Raw genomic sequence first — 18,102 nt, forward strand, 5'->3', positions numbered from 1 at the left:
CAGAGAACTCCGAGGGTTAATCGCGTCCCGAGCTCGGGGAAGCCCATCTCTGTATTAGACGTGGTATTGTTTATGAAATAATAATAGTTAAAAGGGTCACGATGTCTACTGGTCCCAGCTTGTGTATTGGGGAGGGGAGTGCTTAAATACTACAAAAGTCTGCCAAGTGACAAAGGGGATGAAGTGATCTTTCCTGAACGTGGAAGTACAAACTGCTAGGAGGCGGATGAAGAATGACCCGCACAGTGCATGGGGCTGTGTCAACCACGTGCTGGACCTCCCGTGCAGGTCCAAAAGCGGCTTCTGGTGTCTGCCAGGGTTGCCACGCGCGGCCTGCGAACGAGTAACACACAACCTGAATGGTGGGCGACAGCCCTAAGGTGGGGCTCTCCACCGAGGAGACCCAACCCGGTAACCAGTAGTAAGGACCGGCCAATTCGCCCAGTTCTGCCCGCCCCTCCCCCCGGCAAAACAGGGTCGGGTTAACTGGCTCGCGGTTCACACCATCATCTCGCAGACTCAACAGGCGCACGCCCTGATAGCGAGGATTGTGCACGCACCCCCCTGGTTCCCAGCGCCAGCGTGCTGAGCGCACGTGCTCGCCTCCCGCACCTGGCTCCCGCCGGCCCTCGTGCACTTCCAACTCTGCCACAATCGGCGGGCGGCGGCTTGGACGGCCGTCCGGGACAGGCCGACAGATCCCCGCCCCTCCGCGCGCTCGGCCCGGCTCGCCCTTCTCCTCCTCTTCCTCTTCTCCGGCCCTTTCGCCTCCCGCGCCTGCGGCTTTTGTTTTCCTCCCAGGTTTCTTTACCCACACGTGACCCCGTGTTATTGCAAGGAGCGCTTCGGAGCGCGAGCGCTGGGCGCGCGCACCTATAAATACGGACGCTGGGCCGCGCGACCCACCGGCCAGGGGAGCGGCGAGCAGGCGGACAGCCCGCGAGCAGCAGCAGCAGCAGCAGCAGCAGCAGCAGCAGCAGCAGCAGCGAGCCCGGGGCGCGCGTGGGGCGGGCCGCGGCGCCCCCCGCCCGAGCACCGGGGCCGGCATGGCCCGCCCGCAGGGGGGCCGGGCCGCCGCGCACGCCGCCCGCGCCCCGCGCCCTGCCCAGCCCGGGTCGCCGGCGCTCGCGCACGCCGCTTAGCACTCGGCGCCGCTCGCTTCTCCCGTCTCGCGGAAATCCCGCCGCAGACGGACACAATGGCGGCGGCGGCTGCCAGCACGGTCGCTCGCAGCGGCAGCGCCGGCACCGACGCCGCGGGCGCCAGCGGATTGCAGCCGCAGCCCGAGTCTGCAGCGGCCGCCGCGCCGACCCCGCCGCAGCCGCCCGATCCCCCCCGGAAGCCGCGCGTGGACCCGCGGCGGCGCCAGGCTGCGCTCTCCTTCCTCACCAACATCTCGCTGGACGGACGGCCACCGCTGCAGGACGAGGAGTGGGGCGGCGGCGGCGGCGGCGACGAGGGCGGCGCGGCCAAGCCGGGCGCCGGCAGCGCCTGCGGCGCGAGGACTCGGCTCAGCCTGCTGGCGGCGGCCGCCGAGCGGGGCGGCCCCTGCTTCCTGCAGCCTTCGCTGCTGCCGCCGCCCCTGACTCCGGGCGGCCACGCCACCGTGCCGGGTCCCGGGGCGACGCGGGCGCTCGCGAGCGCGCTGGGCGCCGGCCGCGCCTCAGGGGAGCAGTGGCAGCTGCCGCGGCCCGCGCCTCCCGCCGCCTGTGCTTCGCCGCAGCCGCCAGACGGGCCCGGGGACGCCGGGCAGGAGGAACTGGAGGAGGACGATGCTTTTACCAGCGTGCAGGTGCCGGCGGCAGCCTTCTTGGGTTCCGGGACTCCCGGGAGCGCGAGCGGCAGTCGGGGCCGCCTCAACTCGTTCACTCAGGGAATCCTGCCCATGGCCTTCTCCAGGCAGACCTCGCAGAACTACTGCCCCCTGGAGCAGCCCAGCCAGGGCGGCAGCACCAGCGCATTCGAGCAGCTGCAGAGGTCCCGGTGAGTGTCCCGGACGCGATGCGCTCCTCGCCGTGCGGTTCTGTCCGCTCCCACCCACCTTCACGCCTCGCCCGGGGCCTGAACTGCTAGCTCTAATATCAAGCCACTAAAGGGCACGGAAAAGGAAAGGTAGGGGAGTCCACAGGGAGTGAGTGGTCACACGTGGGTACCCACGTCCGGCACCCCCGAAAGCAGCTGCTGCTGAAAATGCGCCCACCCGCTCACCCCCAAAGTTTATGCTCGCGGGTGCAGACCCGGCGCGCGCTCCCCTGGTGCGGCGCAACGCGGCCGGGCGCGAAGGGGAGCAGTGGGTGGGGTCTGCGGCCAGGTGCCGCGCGGGTGTCCACGTGCAGCCAACATGCATTAATCTCTCCCGAGCAGCTCCCACCAGCGGAGCTCGGGCAAAGACCTTGTTGGCATTTGCCTTTTGCTTTTCTGTGAAGCCTTATGTTCTTTCAAATCTTTGTGCCAGCCCCACCTCCGGAGACCCCCGGGGGTGGGCATGGCAGGGCGGAGATCGGACTTCGGTGGTCCTCTAGAAGTGTGTCTGAATCAGTTAAGAGCTTCTTGTTAGCTTGTTGTCTGAGGGTGTTAGGTCCCTTAATCAATGCCTGGAACTCTGGGCCGCTTGCTGGTAGGAGTCGAGTGGGGGGAAGAGGGGCTCCTTGGCCTTGTCTACTGCAAGATTCCTTGCCCCGTGAGGGTCTCCACTCACAGTTCTTTCAGCCTCCTGGGTCCTCAGTTTCCCCAGTCGTGGGAAGGGAGCATTGTGCAGGCATGGCGAGGGGCAGAAACAGCATCTCTGTCCAGCCTGTGTTGGGGAAGGCCCACCCGAAGCCCAGGTTGGCTCTGAGCTGAGTAAACTTCACTTGCAATACCCCCAAGAACCCAGGGGGGCGAGCAAGCCCAGCTGGTCCAGAAGGGTGCCTAGTGGGTGAAATCACCATGGTGCCTGGTCTGCAGTGCACAGGGCAGGATCCCAGGGCTGCTGTGGGGCTGGGAGCAGCAGCCCTGGAACTGCAGGGGTGAACTGACACCGTGGGGCACAGGTGGCCGAGCTGCTCTGGCAGTCCTTGTCAGGGCAAGGCAGTGTGCAGTGGCCGGTCAACAGCCAGCAGGGAAATCCCTTGCCTCTGGGTGAGTGAGTGTGCGCAAGCACACAGCAGCTTCCAGGCAGGCAGCTGGATGTTGCTGGACACTAGCCCCGATGTGGGAGTCGAGGTCCATCGGTCAGAGGGGTCATGACTGGAGTTATAATAAACATTCGTGTTGTTGTAAACCCGTGTGCGGGACTGGCCTGTGTCCTCCTGATAGAGCGATGTGTGCGTGTGCCGAGAGTAGCTGTAACTTAGGTGAGCTGGCAGTGTTTGTCCAGGACACCCGTGTCCCGGTGCCTGGGGGCTCTAGTTGGGATTCCTGACTAGCACTGCTCTCGGAACCTTTCAGCTGCTTCCTGCCCTGCCTGCCGCCAGAACCCAGGGAGATGAGGTAGTTGGTGGGTGAGCCTCCCCTTCCCCTGACGGTCACAGTGCTGTAACTATTTCTAGATAGTCCTTTGCGGGCAGCTTTGATGGGCATTTTATTAAAAGATGACAGCTACCCACAGCATCTGATTTGAAGTCCAGAGAAGGGAAACATAGAGTGAAATCGCTTTAAGAAGGACCTTTTAAGAGAGGCTGCATTGGCTGGGGAGTGGCAGTGCGCTTAGCTGAGCCTAGGATGCTTTTAAGAACATTGTCCGCAGCTTTCTGATCACTGAGTTCTTGCACCTGCCTAGACAAACTGTGGTTTAGGGCACAGGCCACAGGAACAAGGCCAGGGCCGACCTGGTTGGAGTCCGTTGTGTGTTGTGCCTCCTTTTAGGAAACTGCCAGCCGGTGTAGTTCCATCCGGTGCTTCATGAAGCTTCCCTGGGATGAGGTTTAATTATGCTTTCCTTAGAGTCCTTGCTTGCTATTTGAGGAATTCCACGGAATGTTGCTGCTCTAAACTCCAGCGGCAAGGCTTTTGCTCCGTGATGAGGATGTCTCTTGAGACACTCTCATCCCATCTCAGCATGTCCTGGGTCCGGCTTGGGCTCTGTTCCTGAGAAACAGCACCTTAGGAAGGCAAAAGCTGTGGGCCTGGCCTCCTAACCTAGATCTGGCCCAGTTCTGACCAAAGGAGCTTTCTTTGTCTCTCTCTCTCTCTCTCTCTCTCTCCCTCTCTCCCTCTCTCCCTCTCTCTCTCTCTCTCTCTCTGTATGAATCACACACACATAGAGGTTCTGAACCCACACCCTGGAAGGTCTTTAATAGGCCTTCTAGCCACCTGTAGTCCACTGGAGTCCAGGTCTGCATTTTAGCAAGGTCCCCAGGTGATGCTTCCACTAGTGAGCATTTGAAAAGCACCGCCGCTGCCCTAGATCTGAAGCCTGCCCTTCTCCCTAAATGATGTTCCTGCATCAGGCTTGCTGGGACCATGGGAGTGTTGGGATTTTGCCACAAAATATCTTGCCGTCCTTTCTGAACACTTGGAAAACTCATCAGTGAATCTCTCGGACTTCCAGACCTAGAAATACAATAGGGTCATTTCTGCGTGCACATCTTGGCAGCTATGTCAAGGGACTGATTATACCACGCATGGGGGCAAGCTACCTGACGTCTGTCCCTGTTCACCATCACAGCCACCTGTGTAGCATGTCCCAGTTAGAGAGACCTCAGGTGGACCCAGACACTGGGCAGTCTGAGAAACCACACCCAGCTCTGCCCAGAGCGGGAGGCTGTGTCTTTGCCACCCCAGCATGTTACCATGCCTTGCACACAGTAGGTCCACAGACAGCAAGCTGTTGGCTGTGCACATTGGCCAAGAAAGCAGCAGGGCATTTCCATGGGGGTGAGCCTGTGCTCCCTTTCCCAAGTATTCCCCCAAATTCAGCCTGTTATGATCCCCAGCTTTGCGGCTGCTTCCCACTCACTGTCTCAGGACCTGCAGAATCATTTGTTCTGGCCCTGTCAAGGCAATGGCAGGTCGGACTTGGAACTCAATAAATCTATAGCGGGCTAATCTCTAAGCTGATGATTTTGTGTAGTTCATGAATGATGTCATAAATATCCAAATTGCTCTTGGCAGAAAAAATGTTTCCCCACCCCTGTTTTAGGGTAACCAGCAGACTCAAATAAACAAAGGCCTTTTAGCTTCATACCCTCTCCTGTTTCTCGTTTCTTCTCAGCTCTTGGGACACAGGAAGGTGTTAATGGGTGACAAGGAGTATAAATCTATAAGGCTGTGTTTTGAGGCTTGCAACAGCTGGCAGCCAGATGTCTAGCATCAAACCCAGGTGAACTTACCTGGTTGCCACCTGGGGTGTATAGGGGCGAGGGTGTTGTTGGGTTTGTTGTTGTTGTCTGTTTGTTTTGGTAAGTTTTATTTTACTTTTATTTGAAAGATTTGCAAAGAGAGGAGGAGAGGTGGAGTGACAGGTCTTCCATCCCCAGATAGCCACAGTGGCTGGAGCTGGGCTGATCCAAAGCTGGGAATCAGGAGTTGCTTCTGGGTCTCCCACATGGATGCAGGGGACCAAGGACTCAAACCATCTTCTGCTGCTTTGCCAGGTACATTAGTAGGGAGCTGGATCAGAAAAGGGGCAGCTGAGACGAGTACCGGCACTCATGTGGGATGCAGGCTGAGGTTTAACCAACTCTGCCTTGGCGTTGGCTCCCTTGGAGTATTTTTAAATCACCTGGGTTCATGTGGAATATGTGGACAATGAGGTCATAAGTGGGAGAAGGGCATGTCGTGAGCCAGTGCCCCATGCCTCTGGTGCTAATGCTTGTTCCACCAAGGTGGCTGTCTGATCCTGGGTGGGCTGGACCCTTCCTGGGTGCCCCATGCCTGGGAGAGCCTTGGTAGGGTTTCCCGCCCATCCCCCACTGCCCCTAGCTGACTGTTTGTGGTCCTCATTGAAGGCTGCTGGAGCCTGGGCCTCTTGGTGTCAGTGTGCTGAGTGGCACCTGGGGGTCTCTGAAAAGGCAGATTGTACAGCTCATCCGGCTCCCTGGGATGCAGGTGGACCACACTCAGAAGTGATGCTTCACCCCGTGCCTGTCCTAAGGCAAGGTGGGGGGTCTGGAGTTCAGAGACTGGAAGCCCCTCGCTTTAATGCCATTCATGCCATGTTCATCCTTCTCCCTGTCACTCAGCCCCGCCTCTCTAGAGGGAGAAACCAGGTCCCTGTTTTGGTAACTACAGACTCAGAGTGTTCCCTGAAAGGAAAGCCAGAGCTGACCTTCCCACAGCACTCTGTCATTGCCTTGCTGTGACTTTGGGACACCAGTACTGTGTGTGTTCCAGCTGCTGAGGCACCTGCCTCTGGGCCTTGCAAGTCGGTCAAGGACTTGAAGCTCTTCAGCAGCTAGCGGGCACAGCCTGAGCCCCAGCAGGCGTTCAGAGAGTGACAGTGATGGCAGGGGCAGCCCTGGCTGGTCCCACTGTTCCCCTCCTCGCAGTCACAGTCTGTTGTATGGATGAGCTTCGAGGCACCTAGGAAGAATGCTCAGTGCTGGCCAGTGTATGGGGAGGACAGGAAGTTCATGCTGCTTTCTCTCTGTGGGCAGGGTGGTAGAGACCTCTACACGCTGCGCACCACCTACCTGGCTGCTGGCACACCAGACTTACGCCTGGATTTTGCCTCACTTTGGGAAGAGTTGCCAGGTGTGAGAGGGTCAAGGGCAGGTTGAGAAGGAGTATGGGTGAGCCCGCTGACCTGGTGTGGGGTCAGCATTCCCTGCCAGGCCAAGGAGTTCTGTGCCTTGGGAGAGTGAAGGAAAGGGCTGGGGCTTGGGCTCTGCAGGCCTAGCCTGCTGGGTGTCTCAGTCCTGTGGGCCACTGAGTGGCCTGGCACTGGGTAACCTTGCAGAAGAACTAGATGAGCAGTAGTAGCGTTCAGCTTGGATGGCAGGGTAGGCACTGGTGATGGGCTTCCGCTCTTGTGCTCTTGGACAATGAGGGGTCAGACCTGGACTGAGAACTAGAAAAGACCCCCACATGGGAGACTGCGAAGAAGCATATGGTTCCTGACTTCAGATTAGCTCAGCACCAGCCGTTATGGTCATTTTGAGAGACTGAACCAACAGATGGAAGATCTCTCTCTCTCCTTTACTCTGTGAATCTGCCTATCCAATAAACATAAATAAATCTTCAAAAAAAAAAAAAAAAGAGGTGCCACCATGCTAGATGCAGCAGAGAGAGAAGTCACAAGCCAGCCTGTCCTGTTGGATGGTGGAAATCAACAGGCAGTTGCCCTGGGTGACCTCAGAGCTTCCCTGTGCACTATGGTTTTCTTAGAGTGCTCCCTGGCTGTCCCCCAGGGCGTATCTCTCTGCAGGAGGGGCCCAGAGGCCAGATCTGGGAAACAGGTTCTCTTGACTTCCAGCATCTCCTGCCTCAGTCCCACCTCATCACCTGCAGGGCCCTGTGTGATTCAGAGCAGCAGGAAGATGAACCTGGCACCTCAAGGAGTGGAGTCTGCAGCTCTGGAGTGTGTTTACTCTGAGTTCTCATCTGTGCAGTGGGCTTGCTAATCCTTTTTCCCCCAGAGAACATGTGCTCCATCCTCGAGTTACCTGTCCATTGTGCATACGCGACATCATGTTGGAAGCAGCCCTGCCGGCCAGGGCATGTGCTGCCTTTGGTTCTATTTGGGCTACAGCAACAGACTGGAGTGGCTATGTTCATGATTATGCAATGTCCTGAGCTATTTACTCCGGGGCTTCTCAGGAGGAGCCTGCCACCTGCTGCTGGCCCTGGCTCTGGCCCTGGCTGGTTCAGGCTTCTTCTAAGAGGCTGACCATCCTTTCCCTACAGGCTGCCAGAGGGGCCTTTCCAAAACCCACCTCTGATCCTGCCCATCTTAGATTCCTTTGGTTGTTCCCACCCGCCATGCCACTGCCACACCACTGCCATACCACTGCCATTGCCATCAGCTGCTCCCTGAGGTAGCCTGTGAAGCCTGTCCCTATGCTGACTTTACTGAAGCTGTGCCCAGGGCTCCATGAGACATTCCCAGCCTCCTCTCACTGAGGCCCAGGAAACGAATTACCCAAAAGATGTCTACCTTCTTGAAGAGCCACCTGCTCATCACCTCCAATGGATCTTCCATCTCCTGAGTCTGTGTGCCCCAGCCTAATGCTGGCCTTCCCAGTGGTCAGGGCTTGGAGATGGATACATCCAGGATGTGGATGTTGCTAAATGCACCTTACCCCCCGTCTTAGCCACCATGGTTTACAATAATATGCAGCAATGGGCCCTCAAGATACAGGACACCAAGCCCCACTGGGCACCAGAGACAGTGCCATACACTTTTTTGTCCTATGGTCCCCTTTAAGGGATTAGCAAAATGGCATTATTGAAGGATGTTACACACCAAAGCTCTGGTTAGAATCTGAATGCTGGTGATGAGAATTGCCCCCAAGGTCACCAAGGCCTCCAGCTCTCCCTGTTGAGTACCAGCCCATGTGCGATTAGAAAACCCAGCTTTGCAGACACTGGAAGCTTGACATCACATGTAGGCCTCATAAAATCATTAGATTTGTGTTGCAAACACTGTGGAATGTTGTGTTTTTGTTTTTGTTTGGTTTCCCGAAGCCTCCAAGAATGTGCCATCCATCGACTTCCTGGGACGTCTTTTCCTTTCTGTTTGTGTTTATTGTTTGGATAATTGCACACTAGTTTATACTTAACGAGGTTATCATAAATGTGGTTTGGGGTTTATTGCTGCACATTTAGTCACCGAAAGCTTGGACAGGCAAGCGTGCAAACACTGGTTCTCTAGGACTTGGAGTGGTGCAGTGCTACGGGGTGCGTGAGACGTAGTGTGGTGAGATCACCTAAACAGACCGGAGTACTGTCTACCCAGAAGCTGGGTTTTTAACTGAAAGGCATTTTGCCCATTATTTACAAATATTATTTATAAATGGGAATGCCTGCTTTGATAATTTTAGGAGAATGGGAGGGGTCATATAAGGTCTTAAAAGATAAACTCTGCTGCTTTAACAGCCGTTGGTGCTTGGGGCGGAGCGGGGGGGGGGGCGGGGGGGGGGGGGGGTCAGGCAGTCCTGATCTATTAAGTTGAAAACGTCTGCTCTTGCCGAGTGAATCATGGAGAAGGGAAATAAGATTAAGCATTTGAGGCACTTGTGGGATGCGATTTATCCAGCAGATAACATTTGAAGTCATTTCCTGGGTGCTTTGCAGCTGACAGTGTACTTACTGTCTTGTAGATTTTTACATCAAGTCATTTCAAAAAGGTGGTGTGGTGGCAGCTTGGTAGATGAAATCAGGGAGCTGGAATTTGAAGTCTGTCTTCCAGTTCTAGGTTGGAGACTTTAATCAAGAACCTCACCATAGCTGCATCCCTTAGTGGGATTGTTGTTTTGTTTTTTCTCTCTAAATGCTGTAAAATTGTAGTCCCCTTCCTGGTCCAAATCTCCTGCTTTTGTATATTTGTTAGCCTCAGGAGAGTGAAATTGTTAGGGTCTGGTCCTTGCATTCTGGATCTGTGGGCTCAAGTCATTCAAGGTCACCGAAAGCACAAAGAAAGTCAAGGTACAAAGAAACACTGTGCTGTGGAGTTGGCTGCCCGGGGCTTCATCCTCCAGGGAGGAAGCTGATTTTCACATGATAAACCAGGACAGGCATGGGGATGAAAAATTTTCCCATCACCTCTGCTCTCATCCACATGGCAAGTTTGGGCTCAGTTCTTCCCATGGGGAACTCTTTCCTCAGCCCTGAGGCTTGACCAGTTTCTCAGCTACCAAGAGGGCGTGTAAAGACCCCACTTTGGAGTCACTATCATGGGCCCCTGGATGAATCCATGTGCAAGCCCTGGTGCTGGGAAGGCCAGCATTGGGCTGGGACACACAGACTCGGGGAGATGGAGGACCGTCCGAGGTGGGGGTGCTGAGCAGATGGGCTCTTCAAGGAGGCAGACAGCTCAGTTCCCAGGCCTCAATGGGAGGTTGGAGTACGAGCAGTGCCAGGGACAAGAGTGGTCTAAAGGCAGGGCAGTGGCGTTTGGCTGTCACCAAGATGCTCACCTTTCCCCCTGGACGTCCAGTAGCTGCCTGGCTTCGGGATGCGCTGTGCCTGTATTGCTGCCCATGCTTCATGTCCTGGCTCTCCAGCTTTTCCCCTTGTAGTGTGTGCGGAGTTAAATGGTGCCACCCAGCATTCTCGTCCTCCTGGGTGAGACTTCAGAGTATAAACTTGGTGGGTATGTTAAGATGAGGCCCTACAGGGTCAGGGTGGACCTGGTGTCCTGTGGACCCAAGCAGCAGGTAGAAGCCCTTAGTGAAAATGGTGACGGGAGTGACACAGTGAAGGCAGCCACCTCCTAAAGCTGGGAAAGCTTCCCCCCACCAGGCACCAGGGGAGCTGGCCCTGCTCACCTCCATCATCTGTATCTTCATCCTGGTGTGTGATACACACCAGGCCCCAGGGAGGCGGCATCTCTGAGCACCACTGCCCAGTTCTCCACATGGATAACCCTGCATCCCTGTCCCTCTCCAGTGGACAAAGCCAGAAGTCACAGTGCTGAGACTGAGTAGGAGCAGAGGGACGTGTGGGATAAAGCAACAGTGCCACCAGCACTTCCGCTTTGCTCACTTCCTTGGTGCTGCTGCTGCAGACCTGAATCAGCAGCAGCAACAGCCAGAACTCATCAAAAGAGGTGGTTCCCAGCACAGACCTGGGACACCCAAAACCCTGGGGGCAGGCCTTCCCTCCTCCCCACCCCCACAGTCCCTGTCAGCTCACCTTCTAGGTGCATCTGATTTCATTTCCGGTTTAGGGCAGCTGCTGAAGGCAAAGCCTCCTGAGCTTCAGCTGGCCTGCACCTTCGGACGGCTGGCACGTGTCTGGTGTGTTTATTGTGAAGTAGTCCTCCAAAGCTTTCATTCAGTGCTTCTCAGGGCACACCATGCCCCGAGGGAGGCTCTGCTGAGAGCCCAGGGAACTGGGGTTGGCGGCTCCCTGGAACCACCTCCGCACCCTCCCTCCCGGGGCTCACCCCTCCCCAGGCCTCCCTGTGCAGGTGGAGCTGGTGAGCTTCTAGGTTCAGCTTGGATGGATTCGTCTCCCTTTGTCTTTCTCAGCGACCTCCTTCCTCGCATGCCTGGTCCCTTACCTGTGTCCTAGAGCATCGCCGTGTCCCTCAGCTGTGTTTCCAAGTACTCAAATGTTTTGTTGTTTAAGTAAGCACTGGGAGATGAGCTCAGAATTGAGTCCCCTGTCTTCATGGCTGTTTAGTGCCTAGGATGGGAGGTAGAGAAAAAACAAGTGGAATTCTGGAGGATTCTCAGGAAGAGAACGCTGAGGTCTGAGCATATCCACCGTTTTCAGAGAATGAGAACAGTCTGCCCAAGAAGGGGAGCAGGTGTCTGTGTAGCCATGAGAGGTGAGGGTGCCTGACCGAAGGAAGAGCAAGAGGTCAGAGTGGTTGAAACTCAGTAAACACAGGTGTCCGTAGCTGAAGTGAGGCCCAAGATTAGGCAGGGGCCTTATAAAGCCAAAAGTTGGCTCTTCCTAAGTGACATCTAGTGGCATCTAGCCACTAGACTCGCACATGGGTGGGGAATGAGCTGGAAGAGGACAGGTGCACACTGGGGAGTCTCCTGCCAAGAGACAGCAGTGGCCCAGGCAGGGGTGGAAACAGCGAGGGGCTGATGGGGTCAGGGGGCACATAGGAGATAGGCAGGCAGAGCTTCTGTCCAATCAGAGGCTCCACAGCCAACAGGTGTGGTGTCTGTTGGACCCTGTCAGCCTGTTACAAGTGCCATAGTGGATTTGACACTAGGTGGTAGGGACCCCCAGGTCAAAGAAGGCTGTCTCTGGAGGTGACTGCTAAGCTGGGGTCTGAGAGTAGAGCAGTATACAGGACTGGCCATTGTTCAGGGCTGGGCAGGCAGGGGTGGCAGTAGGCGTCAGCTGGTAACAGGTGGTGGCTACCTTGGGACCCTGATGGTGGTGGTTGGGGTAGGGGGCTCAGGAGAAGAAAGTGGACTCCAGAGATCGGGGATGCAGTGGGATGAGTTTGGAGCTGAGTTGGATGTGGAAGGTAAGGCCAGAGGGGGACATGAAGGAAACCCCTGGGATTCTGGGGTGTAGACCAGCTAGATAGCAGGGCTAGCCTGGGATGGGAGAAGAGTGTGGCACAACCTTGTGTCAAGGGTGAAAAACAACTATCTAGGAGACAGGCCAAAGCTTGTCTTCTTGTTGTCCTCTGCCCCTCTCTAATCTTGAGGTGATAGTTCCATGGGATCATAAATAGTGTTTTGATTGAGATCATGTACCAAGGGGGTTTGCTTTTTCTTCCAAAGAAGTGAATAATGTGTGTGCTTAAGGAATGCCACAAACTTTCATTCACTTCCAACTTATGTGACCTAAAATTTCAATGTTTTAGAAATTTCTTCAGAAAGCTCTCATGCATTTTATTTGATAGAGAGGGAGAGAGAGAGAGAGAGAGAGAGAGAGAGAGAACACCTTTTATCTAATGGTTTACTCCCCGGATACTCGAACAGTTAGGGATAGGCCCGGCTAAAACCTGGAACTGCGTCTGTGTCTACCACGTGGGTGGCAGGAAGCCAGCTGATCGAGCCTTCATCTGTGCCCCTCTGGCTGTGTACTAGCAGGCACCTGGATCAGGAGCCCTCTAATAAGGAAACCAGAACCTCAAATGGTGACTTAGCTGCAGTACCTGCCACTCCAGCAGTTCCTTCTAAGGTAACGTTTATTCTATCAGTTACACAAAAAATAACCCAAGTCAGTTTTCATTCATCTTATTGGAAAGATACAGAATTTCTGTCCATTAATGAAAACATCCTTGAGTAAGAATGTGAGGTTTCCCAAGCAATTCCTAGTTGAACTTGCACTTAAAACTGATTTCCAAGTGCTGGAGTATGAGGGAACCTGAAGGGAGCATCACACTCCAAGAGAAGAAAATGCCTTCTGGAAGCCATGCCCGCCATGTGCCATGCAGCTGTGCAAGCTCCTGGGGCACATCGGTTCCCAGGGAGACACCATACTTCTGCCATGCTTGTGTCTGTCCTGTTTTAACTGGTGGCTTTTGCCATCTTGGCATGTGTATTGAGCCTACGAAGCTGTGTGGGACTCGCTTCCCATCCCAGGTCTGCGGCTGTAGGTGGATCTGAGTCGCCCAGCACTCACTTATTCCCAGGAAAAAGGAGGAGATTGTATTGAGTGGTCAGGCCCGACCCTCATGGTGTGGCTGCAAAAAGCTAATCTAATCAGCTCTGCAAATCACTGATCCCAAGACCTAGGATGCATGCTCTTTGTGATATGTCCCGGGGTGATTTTTTTTTTTAAATAAAGATTTATTTAATTGAAAGCAGGGAAGACAGTGAGAAATCTTCCATCCACTGATTCATTGCTCAGATGGTCACAACAGCGAGGACTAGACAAGGCTGAAGCCAAGAGATTGGTCAAGGTATTCCATGGTAGAGTTCTTGGGCCATCTTCTGCTTTTCTCAGGCCGTTAGGAGAGAGCTGAATCAGACCTGGAACAGCCAGGACACAAACTGGTGCCCACGTTGATGTGTTGCTGGTGACAGCTTCATGTGCTGTGCTACAATTCTAGCCATACCTGATGTGACTCTGAATCCCAGACACCTTGCTGGTGCTTTGCAGGTGTCCCAGGGGCTGAATTTAGAGAGTTGACTTCTACCACATCACTCTGTCTATGGAGACCATGTTCCTGCCGCTCTTGGTCTTGGGCACGTGAAACCTTTTAAGGAACAAGGATGGTGACGTTCTGGGCAGCATGAGTTTGGTTTTAGGACCCAGAAGGTGCACCTGTGCCTCTATACTGATGCATGCTTCCACTGGGATAGCCATGCCCCTTACCAGTCTCTGTTGATGGGAAACTACTGTGTGAATATGGAATGGCTTTGTCAGATTTTTCAGACTGAACCTATATGCGACAAGTATGAGTGAGTAGTAGGGGCCAGACAAGTTGGAAGCAGTGGGAAGGATAGATTTCATTCTGATCATCCCATGATTGTTGTGTGTATTTCACAGGGTTGGCAAGAGTTTAGCTGGAGAGCTCAGGCAGAGGTGTTATAGTTGTTCTGTGAAACCTTCGCTTTTTTGGAGCCAGGAAAACACAAATCAAGCCTAAAATATAAGGAAATGAGTAAGATACAGGCATGGGGGACCTGGAATTTAAAAAAAAAAAATGTCCATGGGTGCTTAGCTTTGATTTTATATTGTTCCAAAGTGGTACCAAATGCCTGTGTTTCACACAAACTCTCACACCAATTGTAGATTGTCAGTGGGAAAACAAACCTTTTGCCATTTGGAGTGCCAATTGATATCTTAGAAGTTTTTTCATGTTTTCAAAGGGAAAATAATCCACATTGCAGGCCCAGAAAGCAGAACTTTCATGAATGGCAATTAACAGGAGATACCCAGAGGAGAAAGTCTCCAGTTTCTTTTTATAACCCAAACAGAAGTAATTGAGGTGACATTTTATTAGCATTGGCATCTCTCGCTAGTGCTGGGAGTTAAATCAGCTTGGTGTAGCTGCATCTAGAGCCAGGAGCTCCATTTTCATCTGCTTCAGGTGCAGGGTAGAGAAGACATGCAGTGTCCCAGGGTGGAGCTGTGGTTCCTCGTGCAGGCTCCCTGCAGTGGGAGCCCAGAGTTTTAGGTGTCTCGCAGCACATGTTCTCCTGGTGTGCAGGAAATGGATTTTGGGTTTGGAGCTTCAGCTTCGGTCTCCTCATCCTGCAGATTGTTTTTCTTGCTGGTGTTTGAAGTCTTCCAAAATGAGTTGGAATGGGCCACCAGCCCCTCATTTCCCCTCCCCAGTCCCTGAGCGCCACCTTAGAGGGGCCACCCTGGGTTCCTCGAGAAGTGGTCCGAGGGTCACCTGGTCCCCGGGAAAGCTGATTCTGTGAGTTGGCTCGGGGCTGGGATGCAGTCAGGTTTTGGTGAAAATCACTCTGAGTCTGGAAAAGAAGAGAGTATGCCAGCAGGTGGCTGGAGGTCACTCTGAGTGGAGTGATGGATGCACTGGGGAGGGCCCACCTGTCCCCCCAAACAGGTCTGGGTAGAGTAACCCCCAGCCCTCCAGTCCTTCAGTATGGGGGATATACTCCAAGACCCTCAGTGGCTGCCTGCCACGTAGAGATTGAGCCCTGTGTACAGAATGGTGGAGTTTTAATGTGTTAGGCACAGGAAGAGATTTGTAATGATGAATCACAGAACCATTATCGGGGTTTCGCATAGGGACCACTTGAACACATGCACTGTGAGACCTAGTCGATTAGTATGATAGCTGAGTGCTGCATGATGAGTGAAAGAGAAGGCTGCAAACCCAGCAAGGCTACACGGGACAGAGGGATGCACCATGTCCCAGGCAGGCCTGTGCTGAAGGGAGCAAGGCCTCATCATGCTACTTACATTTTCTTTTCTTTTTATTTTTTATATTTTGGTGCATAATTAAAACCCATGGATTGCTTATTTCTGAAATTTCCCGTGTCAAATTTTGGGTCCACAGCTACCTGTCAGTAGCTGAGACCACGGAAGGCAGAACTGCTTAGCAGGGATGCGATACTCCTGTGTCTCCTCCAGCAGCTGAGATGGTAGACTCTCCCATGTGCTGAGGAAGGAACCCCGAGGCCCAGGGAACAGAGGCTGCACTGACTTGTGAGCTATGAGTTGGTTGGGATGACAGAATGAGGACCCTTGGCACTGCACTGATCCTAGCTTGAGCTTCTGCCCAGAGCATCTGAGGGCATGAACACCGTGTTCTCCCTAGAGCCATAGCTTCCTCTCTCTTGGCCTCTGGGAAAGTAGATTTCTAGTTCAGAACTCCTAGCTGGTTGAGTCCATGTGTCTCACTGTAGTTTGTTGCATGATGGTGCTGTGAACACCAAGTTGGGGAATTTGACAGCCTTGCTGAGGGAGGCAGTGCATAGAGGAGCAGATTCCTGGAGTCACTGGTGAGCTGATTTTCATCATTTGATCGGCACATAGCCTTTTCTCTGTTTAATATGCCTTTTAAATTTTTTATTTGAAAGATGGAATTTGAGAAGAGAGGAGAGAGAAAAATCTTCATCCTCTGCATCCCCAGATGGCTGCAACAGGCAGGGCTAGATCAGATCAGAGCCCGGAGCTTCATCCCTGTCTCCCTGAGTGCAGGGGCCCAAACACTTTTCCAAGCGCTTCATTAGCAGGGAGCTGGATCAGAAGTGGAGCAGCCAAGACCTAACTAGCACCCAGATGGGATGCCAGAGCTGTAGGTAGCAGCTATGCCTTAACACCAGCTCCAGGGGTTCTTTTGGTACTTTCTGTTGATTTTTAGTAGAATTTACACAGAGCAGCACTATCGCTCATCTGAATGACATTTGTAGCCATGTTTTCTGCCAAAGGCATACCAGCGGCTTTGAGCTCCACCCAGACAGTATTTCAACACTGTTTGGAACCATTTAAACAGTGGAGTCAGGGCCAGCATGATGTACAGTAGATTTATCCACTGCAGGCGTCCCACATGGGTGCAGGTTCTAGGATGGGGTTCCAGGTTCCTGGCTTCCCAGCTGTTGCAGCCATTTGGAAAGTGAACCAGTGGGTGGAAGATCTCTGTGGCTTCCTCCCTCTGTGACTACATTTTACATAAATTGGGGGTGGGGAATGGAATCATGGTTGGCAAAAATGCAAAATGTGGTAGTCATTGACTGAGTAGAGAGCATCAGCTATGCATGTTGGGTGACTGCAGAAGATCTGGCCATCAGCCTACACGACAGTCCTTAGCAAGCCTCCATTCTTGCAGATGGAAGACCAGTCAGACCTATTGCAGATGCTTCTGAAGGTGCTTGCAGTGTGCCTTAGCCACCCCTAGATTGGGTGTCCTGGGAGGCATCTGTCTCTGCTGTGCAGAGGCCTGCCTCAGGTGAGCCTATGTGTTCCTTGACCCTACCGTGACATGGGAAGCATTCACCTTGGAGGGACAGTGAAATGGCACCTGGTCTCTTCCCTCCTGCTGTGCTATGCCAGCAACCAAGAACCACGAGAGGACAAGCACCACAAGTGGCAAAGTTAGGTGTCAAAGTCACATTGACTTGCCATCTGCAGAGCGATCTTCCCAGGGCTTTCTGTAGGATTTAGCTGGATGAGCAGCCGCAGGAGCCAGACTTCCCAGACTGTGATCCCAGCTCTGCTTGGAGCTGTTTGTAAATAAAACAAACCCTTCCTGACCCTCGATCTCCTTATTTGTAAACTGAAGATGGTAAGGACCTGGATGACCCTTGGGACCAAGGGCAGACCATGGTGAATTCCTTCACAGTTCAAAGCCAGGCAGGGTGCCTGGCACCCCGTGGACACTCTGAGCACTTGGCAGGGTTGGGGCATTTAGTGCAATTGCTGTTCAGGAAGTGCGTGCTGAGCCCCATCCAATGAAGGTTCCAAATAAATGAGGGAAATGATTGTCATTGCACAGCCCAGAGCCAAGAAGGGATTTTGTAATTTTCCAGGCCTTTTGATCCATTTGGGCTGCACAGTTCGGGTCCGGAAAATGTGCTTTAGAGCTTGATGCCTGCAGTTCTGACGATCAGCTGTGGTCAGCAGTCAGCAAATCAAGCCAAGCTTGATCAGGGCTGGGGTATTTCAGAGTGGACAGCCAATCAGTCGCGTGAACCAAACCTGCTGGGTTGGACTGTCCCTGCCTTGAACTTGTGAAACCCGGAGAAGCGCAAAATGCAGGCAAGAGCTGTCACAGGACAGTTTGTGATTAGTCACAGAAAGGAATCTCCTGCCATTCCAGCTCCCACCTTAGTAGCTACTTGGCTGAAAGCTGCAGCTCGCTCTGTTGTTTCCAACGTCCAGCATCTGGGACAGATGTTAGTAAAAAGGCAGCTGGATGTGCCCCGCAGGGCTGGGGACTGGAGAGCCTTGTCCCAGGCAGCACCCACAGCCTGACCTGGTCCCTCAACCCGCCGACTGAGCAAATGATTACCGGGGGTGTGGAGTTATTTTCCACGAGGGTATAATTATGACATGAGAATAATTTGGGAAATTGATGGTATTCTCCTCTCCCTGGAAGCCCCCACCTGCTCTCTGCACATC

General features: G+C 53.8%; 1 protein-coding gene across 2 annotated transcripts in view; it reads left to right on the top strand.

Annotated features, from left to right (window-relative positions):
- Positions 1-1,133: 1,133 nt before the first annotated feature.
- Positions 1,134-18,102, top strand: part of CABLES1 (Cdk5 and Abl enzyme substrate 1) — a 90,178-nt gene continuing 73,209 nt past the window's right edge. For both annotated transcript variants that reach the window (XM_040984793.1, XM_040984794.1), the window contains exon 1: positions 1,134-1,983. In XM_040984793.1, the coding sequence (XP_040840727.1) occupies positions 1,199-1,983 (785 nt within the window). In that variant the 5' untranslated portion in view covers positions 1,134-1,198. The remainder of the gene's footprint in view (positions 1,984-18,102) is intronic.

Source organism: Ochotona curzoniae, unplaced genomic scaffold (genome assembly GCF_017591425.1).
Source record: "Ochotona curzoniae isolate NIBS_2020 unplaced genomic scaffold, NIBS_Ocur_1.0 contig_43, whole genome shotgun sequence".
Taxonomy (NCBI): Eukaryota; Metazoa; Chordata; class Mammalia; order Lagomorpha; family Ochotonidae; genus Ochotona; species Ochotona curzoniae.